Source organism: Meriones unguiculatus, chromosome 15, assembly GCF_030254825.1.
Source record: "Meriones unguiculatus strain TT.TT164.6M chromosome 15, Bangor_MerUng_6.1, whole genome shotgun sequence".
NCBI lineage: Eukaryota > Metazoa > Chordata > Mammalia > Rodentia > Muridae > Meriones > Meriones unguiculatus.
In genome coordinates this window covers 8,271,845-8,287,644 of record NC_083362.1, presented here as the reverse complement: position 1 = coordinate 8,287,644, position 15,800 = coordinate 8,271,845, and the positions used below count along the sequence as shown (strand labels likewise).

Here is a 15,800-nt window from a genome sequence, read left to right as displayed (position 1 = left end):
AAGCCACACGTATTAAAAGAAGAATAACAATTGAAAGGGCTCTACCTTGCATTCACACAGTTTGCTTTTTGCTCTCATACACATTTGGCATTGAGATTGAGGCTTCTCTTCAACAACACACTAGACTCTCATTAACTGTCCCTCCCAATAAATGTAGCAACACTCCTACAAGTATATGAGTAATACCTGCTTTACTGCCAACTATTTACTTATTAGAGGATTTACACACATACTTAGCACCTATTCTATACCTTTTGCAATATGTAAGTGGTATGAGAATAAACAGGATGGCAGATCTACAAACTAGCTCTAGTGGAACTACGATTCAAATGATGATATCTATTAAGGCATTATTTTCTTATATTCTTTCTTAAAGGAATGACTTGCAAACACAATCAGACACCTGATATTGAAGTACATGGTTAGAATTTAAAATCACTGACACACTTAGAGCAGTGTTTTACACTGTTGCTTTTCTTTCAAACTTCCAGGGCACACTAAAATTTCTTCAGAGGCATAGTCATATCACTTTGCACATGAAAATTACCTTCCATGTCTTCTAGAATGTTGATGATGTTCTTCAGTAGTTTGCTCTTCCCAATTATAGCCTAAAACATAGTACCATGTTTATACATTGGAATACTATGCATCAGTTAAAACAAGGAAATCATGAAATCTGCAGGAAAATGGTGGGAACTAGAAAAGATAATCCTGTGTGAGGTATGCCAGAAGCAGAAAGACATACATGGGATATACTCACTTATAAGTGGGTATGAGACATATAGGATAAATATACTAAAATCTTTACATGTAAAGAAGCTAAGCAAGAAGGAGGACCCTGGGTAAGATGCTCAATCCTCATTTATAAAGGCAAAGGGGATATACATGGGAAGAGGGAGAAAACAGGAAAGAGGAAAGAAGCCTACCACAGAGGGCCTCTGAAAGACTCTACACATCAAGATATTGAAGCAGATGCTGAGACTCATAGGGAATGTTTGAGCAGAGTACAGGGAATTTTAGAAAGAAGTGGGAGATAGAAAGAGCTGGAAGGGGGCAGGAGCTCCACAAGGAGAGCAACCAAACAAAAAAATCTGGACAAAGGGATCTTTTGTGAGACTGATACTCCAACCAAGGACAATTCATGGAGATAACCTACAACAGCTGCCAGATGTAGCCCATGGCTGCTTAGTTTCCAAGTGGGTACCCTAGTAAGGGGAACAGGTGCTGTCTCTGACATGAACTCAGTGGCTGAATCTTTGATCACCTCCCCCTGAGGTGGGGACAGCCTTATCAGGCCACAGAGGAAGACAATGCAGCTAGTTCTGATGAGACCTGATAGACTAGGGTCACATGGAAGGGGAAGAGATCCTTCCCTATCACTGGACTTAGAGAGGGGCATGGGAAGAGAAGAGGTAGGGTGGGCTGAATTAGAAGGGGACAAGGGAGAAGCTGACAGCTGGGACACAAAGTAAATCAATTTTAATAAATTAAAAAACAAATTTGAAAAAAATTTCATAGAAAAAAACATAGTACCAGAAAATATATGATAAATCATTGGATATTTGGCAAAATTAAAGTTACTATCTTCAGGGAAGAAACAATCATGCCTGATTTATGCACATAATTCTTCCTAAATCTCAAAAGAAATTACAGAAAAACATCAGTAACAAGGAAAAGTTGTTCCCTTATTTTAAAGACTGAAAGTTAATTCATTGTCTTACCAATAGCAGTGAGGTTCTTGTAGGTCTCCAGCATCACATCTTTGTAGAGACTCTTCTGGGAAGAATCCAGCAAAGCCCACTCTTCCCGAGTGAAAATGACATGCACATCATCATAGGTCACTGAATCCTAAAATATCCCATATATGTAAAAGCTTGATACCAACAATACTGTAAATATATACTTCATTGATATATAATTCTGCTGCTTCCTCTTTGTATTTCCTCACAAAGAAGTTCTAATGTATCACCAAGCCATTTTAGAAAGAAACAGAATGAGGTTCACCTCTGACATATCCTGCACTCTTTGAATAGGCTATACCTTTGTAAGAGAAATGCCAACTAACAAATATAATGTGTGTGTGTGTGTGTGTGTGTGTGTTTATAAAGAAAAAAGGGAGAAAGAGAAACACAGATGAGGAAGTAGATCAACATTACTGAGCACACATCAGAAAAATTACTAACTACAAAAATAATGAGAAAGATGGTTATATTTGCTCATGCCTTTAATCCCAGAACTCAGTAGGCATAGGCTGGTGTATCTCATTGAGGTAGATGTCAGCCTGGTCTATGAAAACAGTTTCAAACAAGAGGTCCGTATTTAGCACCTGACTACCTTACATAAATCAATCAAACAAGCAAAAGAGATAGAACACACAGATCTTTACTGAACCTTCTACAAAGAATTATACATTCACTGAAGTTTTCTTTTCATTGTCCAGAAACCTGAAGTGCCCCAGTTTAAACTGTAACATTAACATGATCTTAGTAAAAGGGAATGCATGCTTAAACAGTTACAAATGGACAGATGAAAATATTACCAAAATAAATGTTTATCATACATAACCTAGGGCAGGTGACATTGATTGTCCATTAACAGCTCTTGCTGATTTGGCAAACAATGGAGTAAATTGACAATACTGATATAGAGGGTCACAACTTTCCATTATATCAGTTTCAGGAGTTCTGAAGACATTTTCTGACTATTGTAAAGACCAGGTACACATGATGTACATACATGTTCATTCATATAGGAAACTACTCATAATCATGCACAAATTCAAAACAAACACAACAGGTAGGAAGAATGTCACAAACCAGTATTCCAAGGACTCAGAGGGCTCAAGTGCTGTTAGGGTCATGAATACATGCCATCCTGAGAAATAGAATATACTCTCTGCCAAATTTCAAAATTCAAGATGTGGATGATAAAGGTCAACACAACAGCATGTGCTTGCATGTACAAAAACCTACATTTCTGAGCTCACCAGCTAATAGTATAAAAATAAAACAACCCAGACATATTGGCCCACATCTATTCCCAGCACACTGGAGCCAGATTCCACTTAATCTCTGAAACTGGACTGGCTAGTCTATAGACCTACTTTTAAAATAGCCAGGACAAACAGAGAAACTTTGTCTTCAAAATAAAAAATAAAAACAACAAAACTAAAAGTACAAAAAGATCAGGCTAGCAAAGTATCTCAGCATTGCATAGCAATTGTGTCTACTGTACCTTAAGTGGTTAGGCATAGAGTCAATAATGGTGAAGCCACAACAACAAGAGAAGGAAGGTGAATGGTCAGTTTCTACAGCAACATAGTAAACACAAACAACAGGAAATGGGTTGAGTCTGTAGACACTAAAATCCCATCCCCAAGAGAAATCTAGAAAGAATCCTACTACAAAAGCTTTCATAAGCTCCCCCAAAGAAAGCCACAAAGCAGACAAGTGTACAAAGACAACATCCTATCTGGGAGCTTTTTGATTCAATCAAATACATTCTAACATTGGTCTCTACAGGCTCAGAGTCATCCCATAAGAAACACACATTTAGTCCAACTTCAATGATCCTAATAGTCTGCACCAGCCTGTATGTACACTGTCCAAATGTCCAAAGTCTCTTCTGACACTCAAGAGAATCTCTTGACTGCCATATCTTGTTAAATCAGAAAACAAGTGATATCCTTCCAACATACAATGGCACAGAATACCCCTTCCAATTCCAATACAGAAGAATGTGTACATAGTGAGGGAAGATTGGTTCAAGGCAAGAAACCCAAAAGAGAAAACACCAAATCTTGTAGCTCTGTCTCAGACACACGGTGCTTCAGTTTCAAAGGGTAAAGAGGGCCCTATCCCTGAAACTTCTCAGACATCTCTCAGTTTCATTACTTCTACTCTGAATATGCATCTCTCTATGGCAAGTGTCTCAGAGCTTAGGTATCTCAACATCTTGTGGTCTCAAAAGGCAACTTAGACTTCATCCTCACAGCTTCTTGGAATGAACTCTCACAGTGTCCTCACTGGGGCTTTGACTCCACCAAACATAGATGGCTGGAAAAATGCTGAATTGAAACCACAGAAGAAGAATCCATGACCTAAAGTCTGGCATCTTCCTTGTTACCAGAACCAGCACAATATGGAATATATTGTCATATGGCTTCTAACTTGGGTTGGACCCTGTCACACTTAGACCACAGTTGCAGCAGCTTTTATATGAGGTCCTTTCCTGGGATTAGGAATCACTTTGCCAATTCCTTCTCTTGAAAGAAGGTTTAGCAGGAGGGAGGGTGGTTACTCTTCAGACACCTTTTTAGGCTTCCAATCCAGATCAAAAGGCTTCTCTTAATGGTGATAATCTTGAAAATCCCTGCCTCTGTTTCAGCATTCGACTGCCATAAGAAACTGTCTAGTGCTATCTTTTCCTACAAATCAGTGATGTTGCATTCATTTTTACTGGACTTGTTGTTTTTTCCCCCACTGTATTCCTGAATGAGTCACTAGCAATAACCATCCAACCCACAGAATATTCTAAGAAATCACTCCATTATTTTTTAATTTTTCCTGACTCAAATGTTAGAGTACAGCCAAAATAAGAAAGATTTGGGGCCAGAATATCACACAAATGACCTCTAGCTAAAATTTCCACACTCTAGTTTCCACTGCAATCCTTTGACCTCGCTTTCCTCTGCCTGCTTTAATCTCAACACTCCAATATTTCAGGTTCTACAAGAACAGTCTGTTAAGCTCAAAGTACAGTTTTCTATGCTTTTTTCCTTATCAAGTCATTATATTTTGCACATTTCTCACAAAGAGAATATTCCCAGGTTGTGTACAGCAGCAAAATCACTTTTTCCATATCATTTTTTTCATTCTAACTTGCTACTCTGCTGTTATGATTGAATCCTGTAACTAAAAGAAACTCAAGCAAACAACGGGGGCTTTTTGGGTTTTTGTTTGTTTTTGTTTTTGCATGGTTCTGTCAGATCATAATCCATCATGCTAGAACCATTTTAGGACAGAAACTCTAGGCAGAAAATGAAGGCAAAACTATGGACAATTATTGTGTCCTCTTTCTATTTCCCTAGTCACTGTCTCAGTCTCAGCTAGCTCTCCTATCTAGCACAGGCCAACTGGCTTAGGGATATTGCCACCCTCAGTGGAAGAGCCTTCCCATATCTATCATCAATCAATACACGATCTCACAGACATAGCAACTGCCATTCTGATGGAGGCACTCCCTCAATTGAGTCTCCCTCCAAGGACTGTAGGCTCTGAAATGTTGAGAACTGAAGCTAATAAGGACAAAGAGACAATAATATATGAGAAAATATGAAAAACCCAAAACCATATCAATCACTTAAGTCGCAAAAACCCAAACAATGATGATTGCAACGGGTGGAAAACACAGATTTGTCAAGAAATGAGGAGAGGCGGGTCTTTAGGACCAAAAAGAGAAAACTAAAAGTGTTTCTCCACAGAAAGTCCCCAAACTATCAAAAACTCAAGGAACTCATAACATATTTAATTTTCAGAAGACAGTAATTACTGAAGGTCTATCATTTTCTAGAGAAACAATAATATAAATAGATTATAATTAATAAAATAAAAAGACATAGAATGATAAAAACTGAAAAAAAAAGACACACCTATAAATGTAACACCGTCCTTTAAAACAAGAATGACAGGACTATGTCAAAATCAAAATCACAGAAATTACTGACCAACACTCAACCTGTGCACTCTCATACTCTTCTTTGCCAATAATAGAAAATGGATGGGGGTGGGGCGTGATTCCAATTGAGGAGTTTTGTTTAAAGGATACAAATGTTTCAACACTGCAGAAAACAATTTTGATTACTAAAAGTATCTCATTGTGTTATGATAAAGATCAGGATGCCTGTTAAGATCAATCAGAACCCATTTTGTTTCCTATGATTGATGATCTGGATGACAGGATATAAATCTGCACCAGTGTAAGGAAATGCAAATTTTCAGAAACCAAATGCAAGGTAACAGATATTTAAAGACAGTTTATGATTTCTATTATACACCTAAACAGTTTGGTTCAGTAATTCCTTTATAAGTCATGACCAAACAAGCCTATTCCCATTTTTCTGTGTATGCTTGTGTGTGAGAGAGAATTCTTCCATGTGTGTACAGCCGACACACTAGAGAAGATGTCAGGTCCCTTGGATTATAAGCCCTCCAACTTGAGTGGGTGTTGGTATGTGATCTCAAGTCAACCCCCAAAATAATATTTGCTGAGTGGCCTACGTAGCCCACATAGTACTTTTTATCCAATGAGCAAAAATTATTTCACTGATTAACAACAACAAAACCTACATGACTGTAGAAGTAAATAAATGATCCCTGAGAACCTGACACCTCAGTATTAAGACATAACATATGAGACCAAGTAGGATGTCTCCCGACCTTCTCCACTCTGTTTCCTGAGACCCATTACTCAGCTTGCTAGTAGTGCTGTAGCTTCATCATCCCCTTTCCACAACCCAGTAGATACCACACCTCATCTTCAACTGTCCTTCTTTTCCTATCTCATCGCTGTGCCTAGCCCCCCAACTATGGAAGAACACCCCCTGCTCATCCAGAGGCCAAGACTGTCAGAAGACTAGGTAGTGGGTCCAAACACCTACCCTATTATCAGTTACCCCAGAACCAATTATCACAGTTGCTCTTAGAACAGGAACAGAATATCAGGGGAAGCCTACTCTTCCCCCTTTTATGTCTCTTGTATTAGATACCACAGAACATCCAAACCACCCTCCCTTTCCCACTTCATGTCTTTGTCGCAGCCCCCACTTGGGTGGACACCCCTGCTCAATACATATCACACTGACCAGAATACCAAGTAGAATGTCCACAGATTTACCACACTGTCTATCCCAGACCAAATTTTCACAGTTGTCCCTAGCACTGGACTACAACACCAGGGGCAGCTTTACCTCTCTCCCTGTCTACACCTTCTGTGGATTGATAACATCACCTTTCCCTGGCCACCTCATCCCACAGCTACCTACACCAACAAGTATTCCTTTTGAACACATCCAACAAGCAGGTCAGTAAAAGAGGCAATACTCAGCCAACACACTCCCTGAAAATACAGACAGCAAACAGAAATCTTGGAACAAAACACCCACCCAAAAAACACGAACCCAGAAATCAGCACCTAGAGTTATAATCACCCAAAAGAGAGATACATAGGTACATAATCAAAAATAACCATGGAAATGTGTCACCAACAGAGCCAAGATACCCTAGCACAGCAAGTCCTGAATGTTCCAACATAATGGAAAGCACAAGAAAAAGACCTTAAGAACAACTATGTGAAGATAATAGAAGTCCTTAGATATGAATTATATAAATCCTTTTTTATTAAAAAAAAAAGAAAGCACAATTAAACAATTGGAGAAAACCAACAAATCCCTTAAATAAAGCCAAAAAACCCAAATAGTTAGAGGAAGCACACAAAACTATTCAAGACCTAAAAATGGAAATACAGGTAATAAAGAAAGCAGAAACTGAGAGAATCCTGGAAATGTAAATTTTAGGACTGCAAAGAGGAACTACACAGGAAAGGTTACCACTCACACATCCTAGAACAGAGATGGAAGAGAGAATCTCAGAAGATATAACAGAAAGGATAGATACATGGGTCAAAGAAAATGTTAAATCTAAAAAATCCTGACATGAAATATCCAATAAATCTGGGACACTATGAAAAGACAAAACATAAGAATAATAGGAATAGAGAAAGAAAAAAATCATATTAAATTCCCAGAAGATATTTTTGACAAAATCTTTATTTTTCTAACCTAAAGAAGATGCCTATTGAGATATGAGAAGCATACAAAATACCAGACTGGACCAGAATAGAAAGACCCCTTGCAACATAATTATCAAAACACTAAACACACAGAACCAAAAAGAAATACAAAAAGTTGCAATGGAAAAACAAACCAAGAAATAACAACAAAGATGTAACATATAAAAGCAGACCAAATTATACCTGTATTCTCAATGAAGGCGCTAGGAGCCAAAAGCGATTGGACAGATGTACTGCAGACTCTGAGAAACTATAGATGTCAGGCCAGATTATTATACCCAGAAAATCTTCAATCACTGAAAATGGATAAAATAAGACCTTCCATGATAAAGTCAGATTTAAACAATATCTATCTACAAACAGCCCTACACAGGATGCTAAAACTAAACTCCTACCTAAAGAGCTTACATACACACATAAAAGCACAGGAAATAGACAACCTCACATTATCAGCAAAACCAGAAGAAGGGAAACACACACACACTCCACCAACAACAAAAAACAAAATACCAGGGTTTATAAATCACTGTCCATTGATACCTCTTAATATCAATAACCTCAATTCATCAATAAAAATACATAGGCTAACAGAATGGCTGTTAAAAGACAATCCATTCTTCTTTTTTTTCACTTTTTAAATTTTTATTTATATTTTTATAAATTACAGTTTATTCACTTTGTATCCCTGCTGTAGCCTCCTTCCTTCCTCATCCCTTTCCAATCCTACCTTCCCTCCCTCAACTCCTCCCATGACCCTCTCCAAGTCCACTGATAGGGGAGGTCCTCCTCCCCTTCCATCTGATCCTAACTTATCAGGCATCTTCAGGACTGGCTGCAATGTCCTCCTCTGTGGCCTAGCAAGGCTGCTCCTTTCTCAGGGTGTGGGGGAGAGGAGGGGAAGATCAAAGAGCCAGCCATTGAGTTCATGTCAGAAATAGTCCCTGTTCCCCTTACTAGGGTACCCACTTGGATACTGAACTACCATGGGCTACATCTGAGCAGGGGTTCTAGGTTATATCCATACATGGTCTTTGGTTGAAGATACAGTGTCATAAAAGACCTTGTGCCCAGATATATTTGGTCCTTGTGGAGCTCCTGTCCTCTCCAGGTCATACTAACTCTGCCTTCTTTCATATGATTCCCTGCTTTCTGCCAAAGATTTGGTAATGAGTTTCAGCATCTGCTTTGATACACTGGTAGGTAGAGATTTTTTTGAGTTAATTTTTTATCCAGCCACTTTGCTGAAGATGCTTATCAGCTGAAGGAGTTCTCTGGCAGAATTTTTGGGGTTGATCATATATACTATCATATCATCTGCAAATAGTGATACTTTGACTTCTTCCTTTCCAAGTTGTATCCCCTTGATCTCCTTCAGTTGTCTTACTGCTCCAGTTAGGACTTCATGTACTGTGTTGAAGAGATATGGAGCGAGTGGACAGCCTTGTCCCTGAGTTCAGTGGGATTGATTTAAGTTTTTCTCCATTTAGTTTGATATTGGCTATAGGCTTGCTGCATATTGTATTTACTAGGTTTAGGTATGTTCCTTGTATCCCTGATTTCTGCAAGACTTTAAGCATGAATGGGTGTTGTATTTTGTCAAATACTTTTTCAGCATTTAAGGAGATGATCATGTGGTTTTTCTTCTTCTGTTTGTTTATATGGTGGATTACATTGATGTATTTCCATACATTGAACCACCTCTGCATGCCTGGGATGAAACCTAGTTGGTCATGGTGGATGATATTGTTATGTGTTCCTGGATTTAGTTTGCAAGTATTTTATTGAGTATTTTTTGCACCAATGTTTATAAGAGAGATAGGCCTGAAGTTCTCTTTTTTTTGTTGGGTCTTTGTGTGACTGTGGCTTCATAGAATGAGTTTGGTAATGTTCCTTCTGTTTCTATTTTATGGAATAGTTTGAAGAGAATTGGAGTTAGCTCTTCTTTGAAAGTCTGGTAGAATTTTGCACTGAAACAGTCTGACCCTGGGCTCTTTTTTTTTGGAAGGGAGAATTTTGATGACTGCTTCTATTTCCTTGGGGGATATAGGATTATTTAATCAATTTACCTGACCTTGACATAATTTTGGTAGATGAAATCTATCAAAAAATTGTCCACTTCCTTTAGATTTTCAAATTTTGTGGCATATAGGTTTTGTAATGTGACCTAATTATTGTTTGGATTTCCTCAGTGTCTGTCATTATGTCCCCTTCTCATTTATGATTTTGCTGATTTGGATAGTTTCTCTTTGCCTTTTAGTTAATTTGGCTAAGGGTTTGTCTATCTTGTTGATTTTCTCAAAATCTTGTTGATTTTCTCATTGATTCTTTGAATTGTTTTCTTTGTTTCTAATTCATCAATTTCAGCATGAGTTTGATTACTTCTAATAGTCTACTCCTCTTGGGTGTGTCTCTTTTTTTTCTAGGGCTTTTTGGCATGCCATTAAGTTGCTTGTATGAGATGCCTCAAACTTCTTTCAGGAGGCACTGAGTGCTATGAACTTTCTTCTTGGCACTGCTTTCCTTGTATCCCATAAGTTTGGGTAAGTTGTGCCTTCATTTTCATTGAATTTTAGGAAATCTCTAATTTCTTTTTTCATTTCTTCCCTGACCAAGCTGTCATTGAGTAGAGAGTTGTTTAGTTTCCATTTGTAGGTATGCTTTTTGTTATTTCTATTGTGAGGTCTAGTTTAGGCCATGGTGGTCTGATAGGATGCAAGGGATTATTTCAATCTTCTTGTATCTGTTGAGGTTTTCTTTGTGCCCAAATGTACAGTCAATTTTTTGAGAAGGTTCCATGAAGAGTTGAAGATAAGGTATACTCTTTTGAGTTTGAGTGAAAAGTTCTGTAGACATCTATTAGGTCCATTTGATTTAGGATCTCTGTAAGTATCATTATTTCCCTATTTAGCCTCTGTCTAGATGATCTGTCCCTTGATGAGAGTGGAGTGTTGAAGTCTCCCACTATTAGGGTGTTGGGATTGATATGTGATTTTAGCTTTAATAATGTTTCATTTACAAATGCAAGTGCTCTTGTATGTGGGGCATAGATGATCAAGATTGTGATGTCCCCCTGGTGGATTTTTTCCTTTGATGAGAATGAAATGCCCCTCCTCATCTTTTTGATTAATTTTGGTTGAAAATCTATTTTACTCAATATTAAGATAGCAACTCCAGTTTGTTTCCTGGGTCCGTTTGCTTGAAAAGCATTTTTTCAGCCCTTCACACTGAGGTAGCAAGCCATTCTAAAAGGAACACTTCTGCAACTGGAATCACACATTGGCCCTTGTTCAGTAATGGGGGAAACCTCAATATCTCACTCTCACCAATGGACAGGTCCTCTAGACAAAAACCAAACAGAAAAATGCTCTAGCTAACTGATGCTAAAAAGCAAACGAACACAACAGAAATTATCAGGACATCCCACCCACACACAAGCAACATACCCTATTCTCAGCAATTCATGAAACTTCCTCCAAAACTGATAACTCCAAGGAGATAGAATCAGTCATTAAAGGTCTCCCATCCTACATACCCCAGCACCAGATTTCAGCATAGAATTCTACCAGACTTTCAAAGATGAGCTAACACTAATACTCCTCAAACTATTTCACAAAATAAAAACAGAAGGATCATTCTATGAGGCCACAGCCACCCTGATACCTAATCTACACAAAGATCCAACAAAAAAAGAATTTCAGACCAATTTCCGTTATGTACATAGATGAAAAAAAAAGTCAAAATACTCACAAACCGAATCTAAGAACATATCAAAAAAATATCATCCACCATGATCAAGCAAGCTTCATCCCAGGCATGCAGGGGTGGTTCACTATGCAAAATTCCATCAGCATAATCTACCATGTAAACAAACAAAAAGAAAAAAAAACACATGCTCATCTTATTGAATGCCAAAAAAGCACTCAACCTAATCCAATATCCTTTTCATGGTAAAAGTCTTGGAAAGTTCAGGGACATAAGGCATATACCTAAACACAATACAGGCTATATAAAACAAGCCTATAGCCAACATCAAATTACATGGAGAGAAACTTAAAGCAATCCCACTGAAATCAGGGACAAGGCAAGACTGCCCAATCTCAATATATCTCTTCAATATAGTATTAGAAGTCCTAGCCTTAAAGAGATCAAAGGAATACAAAATGCAAAGGAAGAAGTCAAAGTATTCCCATTCACAGCTGACATGATAATATACATAAGTGGCACCAAGTATTATGCAAGAAAACACCTAGAACTGATAAACATCTTCAGCAAAGTGGCTGGACACAAAATTAACTCAAAACAATCAGTAGCCCTCTTATATACAAACAACAAACAGGCTGAGAAATTAATTGGGGAAACTACACCCTTCACAATAGCCACAAATAATATAAAGTATTTTGGTACAACTTTCACCAAGTAAGTCAAAGACCTATGTGACAAGAACTTCAAGTCTCTGAAGAAAGAAATTGAAGAAGATATCAGAAGATGGTCATGATCAGCATCAATAACATAGTGAAAATGGCCATCTTACCAAAAGCACTCTACAGATCCAATGCAATTCTATCAAAATACCAACACAGTTCTTTATAGATCTTGAAAGAAAAATTTTCAACTTCATACAGAAAAACAAAATCCTAGAATAATTAAAACAATCTTATAGAATAAAAGAATTGCTGGAGGTATATCCATCCCCAAATTTAAGCTGTACTACAGATAAACAGTAATAAAACCTGCATGGTACAGTCATCAAAAAAAGACTTGTCAATGAATGAAATAGAAACAAAGGCAGAGAAATAAACCCACATACCTACGGACACGTGATTTTGGACAAAGGAGCCAAAACCATACAATTGACAATGGAAAGCACCCTCAACAAATGGTGCTGGTCTAACCAGATGTCTACATGCAGAAAAATGCAAATATAGTCATATTTATCATGCTTCATGATACTCAAGTCCAAATGGATTGAAGACCTCAACATAAAACCACATGCACAAGATTTATTAGAAGAGAAAGTGGTGAAGAGCCTCTACTCATTGGCACAGGAGACAAGTTCTTGAACAGAATACCAACAGTTCAGGCTCTAAGACCAAAAATTAATAAATGGGACCTCATGAAACTGAAAAGCTTCTGTAAGACAAAGGTAATGCAAATAGAACAAAACAACAGTCTGCAACAAAACTGGAAAAAGTTATTCACCAATCCTACACCTAACAAAGGGCTAATATCCAAAATATATAAAGAACTCAAGAAAATAGACACCAACAAACCAAATAATCCAGTCAAAAAATAGAGCTAAACAGAGAATTGACAACAGAGAAATCTCGAATGGCTGAGAAGCACTTAAAGAAATGTTCAAAGTCTTTAGTCATCAGGGAAATGCAAATCAAAATGACTCTAAGACACCATCCTACACCTGTCAGAATGGCTAAGATCAAAAACTCAAGGGAAAGCACATGCTGGCAAGGATGTGGAGAAAGGGGCCCATTCCTTCATAGCTGGTGGGAGTGCAAACTTGCACAACCACTTTGCAAATCAATCTGGCACTTTCTCAGAACACTAGGAATAGTTCTATCTCAAGACCCAGGTATACCACTCGGGCATATACCCAAATGGTGCTCTAACATACAACAAGGAAATTTGCTCAACTATGTACATAGCAGCTTTATTAGTATTAGCCAGAAACTGAAAAAAAAAAACAAAACAGAGAAGGGATAAAGAATATGTGGTACATTTACACAATGGAATAGTACTCAGCTATTATAAGAGAGAGAGAGAGAGAGAGAAATCATGAAATTTGCAGACAAATGGAACTAGAAAGGATCATCCTAAGTGGGGTAACCCAGACCCAGAAAGAAACATATGATATACACTCACTTATAAGCACATGTAGGCCTTATACTACCATACTACACTCCACAGACCCAAAGAAGCCAAGTTACAAGGAGGGCACAAGGGATGATGTTTGAATATTACTCAGATGGGGAAATAGAATAGACTGTGGAAGTGGGTGAAGAGATGAAAAAGGATATAAGAGGGAAGTACTTCCTCAGGATTGCTAAGGGAAATGAGGGTGGGTATCAGATGTGGGGAGTGGGGAGGGAAGGGAGGACAGAGGGCTTGCGGAGAGAACAGAAACTGTGGGCCAGGCACCTCTGAGACAAGCTCTGAGACCAGGTAGGCTCCTGGGAGGATATGAGTGTGACTCTAGCTGAGAACCCTAGCAGCAGTGGTCATGGAGACTGAAGAGACCACCCTCTAACTAGACAGGACTCATAGCAGAGGAAGGAGAACACCAGTACACACAAAAAAAAACTTCAACCCAAAATTTACCCTGCCTACAAGATGTGCATGAGTAAGATAGAGCAGGAACTGAGGGAATATCCAACCAATGCCTGGCCTACGCTGAGACCCAAACCAAGGGAGGGGGCCAACCCTGACACTATTAACAATGCTCTGTTATGCTTGCAGATGCAAGCCTAGCATAGCTGTCCTTTAAGAGGCTCCAACCAGCAGCAGATCTAATCACCTGCTGAGGCTCATAGCCAACACTTGGTGGAACACAGGGAGCCTTGCAGAAGAGTCGGGGTAAAGATAGAAGGGCATGCAGCAAGAGAGGAATTTCACAAGAAGACCAATAAAGCCAACTAACCTGAAGCACCAACCAAGGACCATGCACGGACTACACTTAGGACCCCTACATATATGTACCCAGTGGGCATTTTGGTCTTCAGATAGGTTACCTAGTAAGGGGAATAGGGGTGGGTAGGGCTGTCTGTAATAAGGACTCTGTTGAATACTTTTTGCTCACATCCTCCTGGAAAAGCTCTCTTGCCAAGCCACTCAGAAAGAAGATGCACTCAGTCTTGATGGGACTTGATGTGCTGAGGTGGGTTAGGAGGGCCTCCCGTTTTCTGAGTAGTAGGGGAGAGGGTAGTGGGGAAAGGGGGAGGAGGATGAACCACGAGAAGAGGAGGGAGGAGGGCTATAACAGGGATGTAAAGTGAAATAATTAGTTAATTTTTAAAAAGACACAGGATCGTTCCATTAAACAATGAACAAACCTTTGACAATATCCAACACTCATTCATAATAAAAGAGATTAGGGATAATAGGGATATATCTAAACATAATAAAGAAAATTTACAGCAAGCCTATAGCCAACATGTGATTAAATGGAGACGTACACAAAACAATTCCACTAAAATCAGGAACAAGAAAAGGCAGTTCACTCTCCCCATGTCTATTCAACATAGTACCTGAAGATCAATAAGATCAATAAGCTAGAGCAATAAGACAAAAGAAAGACATCATAGGGAAATAACTGAAAAGGAAGAACTCAAAGTATCCTAATCAGCAGGTGATATAACAGTATATAATACCAAACATCTGCAGCTCATAAACATTTTCACAAAAAATGGCTGGATAGAAAATTTGCTAAAAAAAAAAAATCGGTAGCCCTCCTATATTAAAATGACAAAAGGATTGAGGAAGAAATTGAGCAAACACTACCCTTCACCATATGCTCCAATAAAAAATAATATGCTGGAGTAACTCTTACAAAGCAAGTGAAAAAGTTGTATAATAAAAACTTCAAGTCTTTGAAGAAAGAAATTGAAGAATATGTCACAAGATATAAAAATCTCTCATTCATGGATCATTAGGATTAACACAATAAAAATGCCATACTACCAAAACCAATCTTCATACTTAACATAGTTCCCATAAAATTACAACAAAATTGTTTTATAGACCTTGAAAAGACATTTCACTCCTGATATAGAATAACAAAAACAAAGAGAGCTGAACCAATTCTGAACAATAAAAGAACTGCATGGAATTAACATAAAAACCAAACATGTCCATCAATGGAATCAAATTAAAAACCCAAATATAATCCCACCCACATATGGACATCTGATGTTTTATAAGGAATCCAGAAATACACAATG

General features: G+C 38.2%; 1 protein-coding gene across 3 annotated transcripts in view; it reads right to left on the bottom strand.

Annotated features, from left to right (window-relative positions):
- Positions 1 to 15,800, bottom strand: part of LOC110540418 (zinc finger protein 431-like) — a 74,257-nt gene that overhangs the window by 47,650 nt on the left and 10,807 nt on the right. For 2 of the 3 annotated variants that reach the window (XM_060368136.1, XM_060368135.1), the window contains 2 exons: positions 1,722 to 1,848; positions 548 to 608 (listed from right to left, as the gene is read on the bottom strand). The exons of the other annotated variant lie outside the window; for it this stretch is intronic. In XM_060368136.1, the coding sequence (XP_060224119.1) occupies positions 548 to 608; positions 1,722 to 1,755 (95 nt within the window). In that variant the 5' untranslated portion in view covers positions 1,756 to 1,848. The remainder of the gene's footprint in view (positions 1 to 547; positions 609 to 1,721; positions 1,849 to 15,800) is intronic. 3 annotated transcript variants of the gene reach the window in all.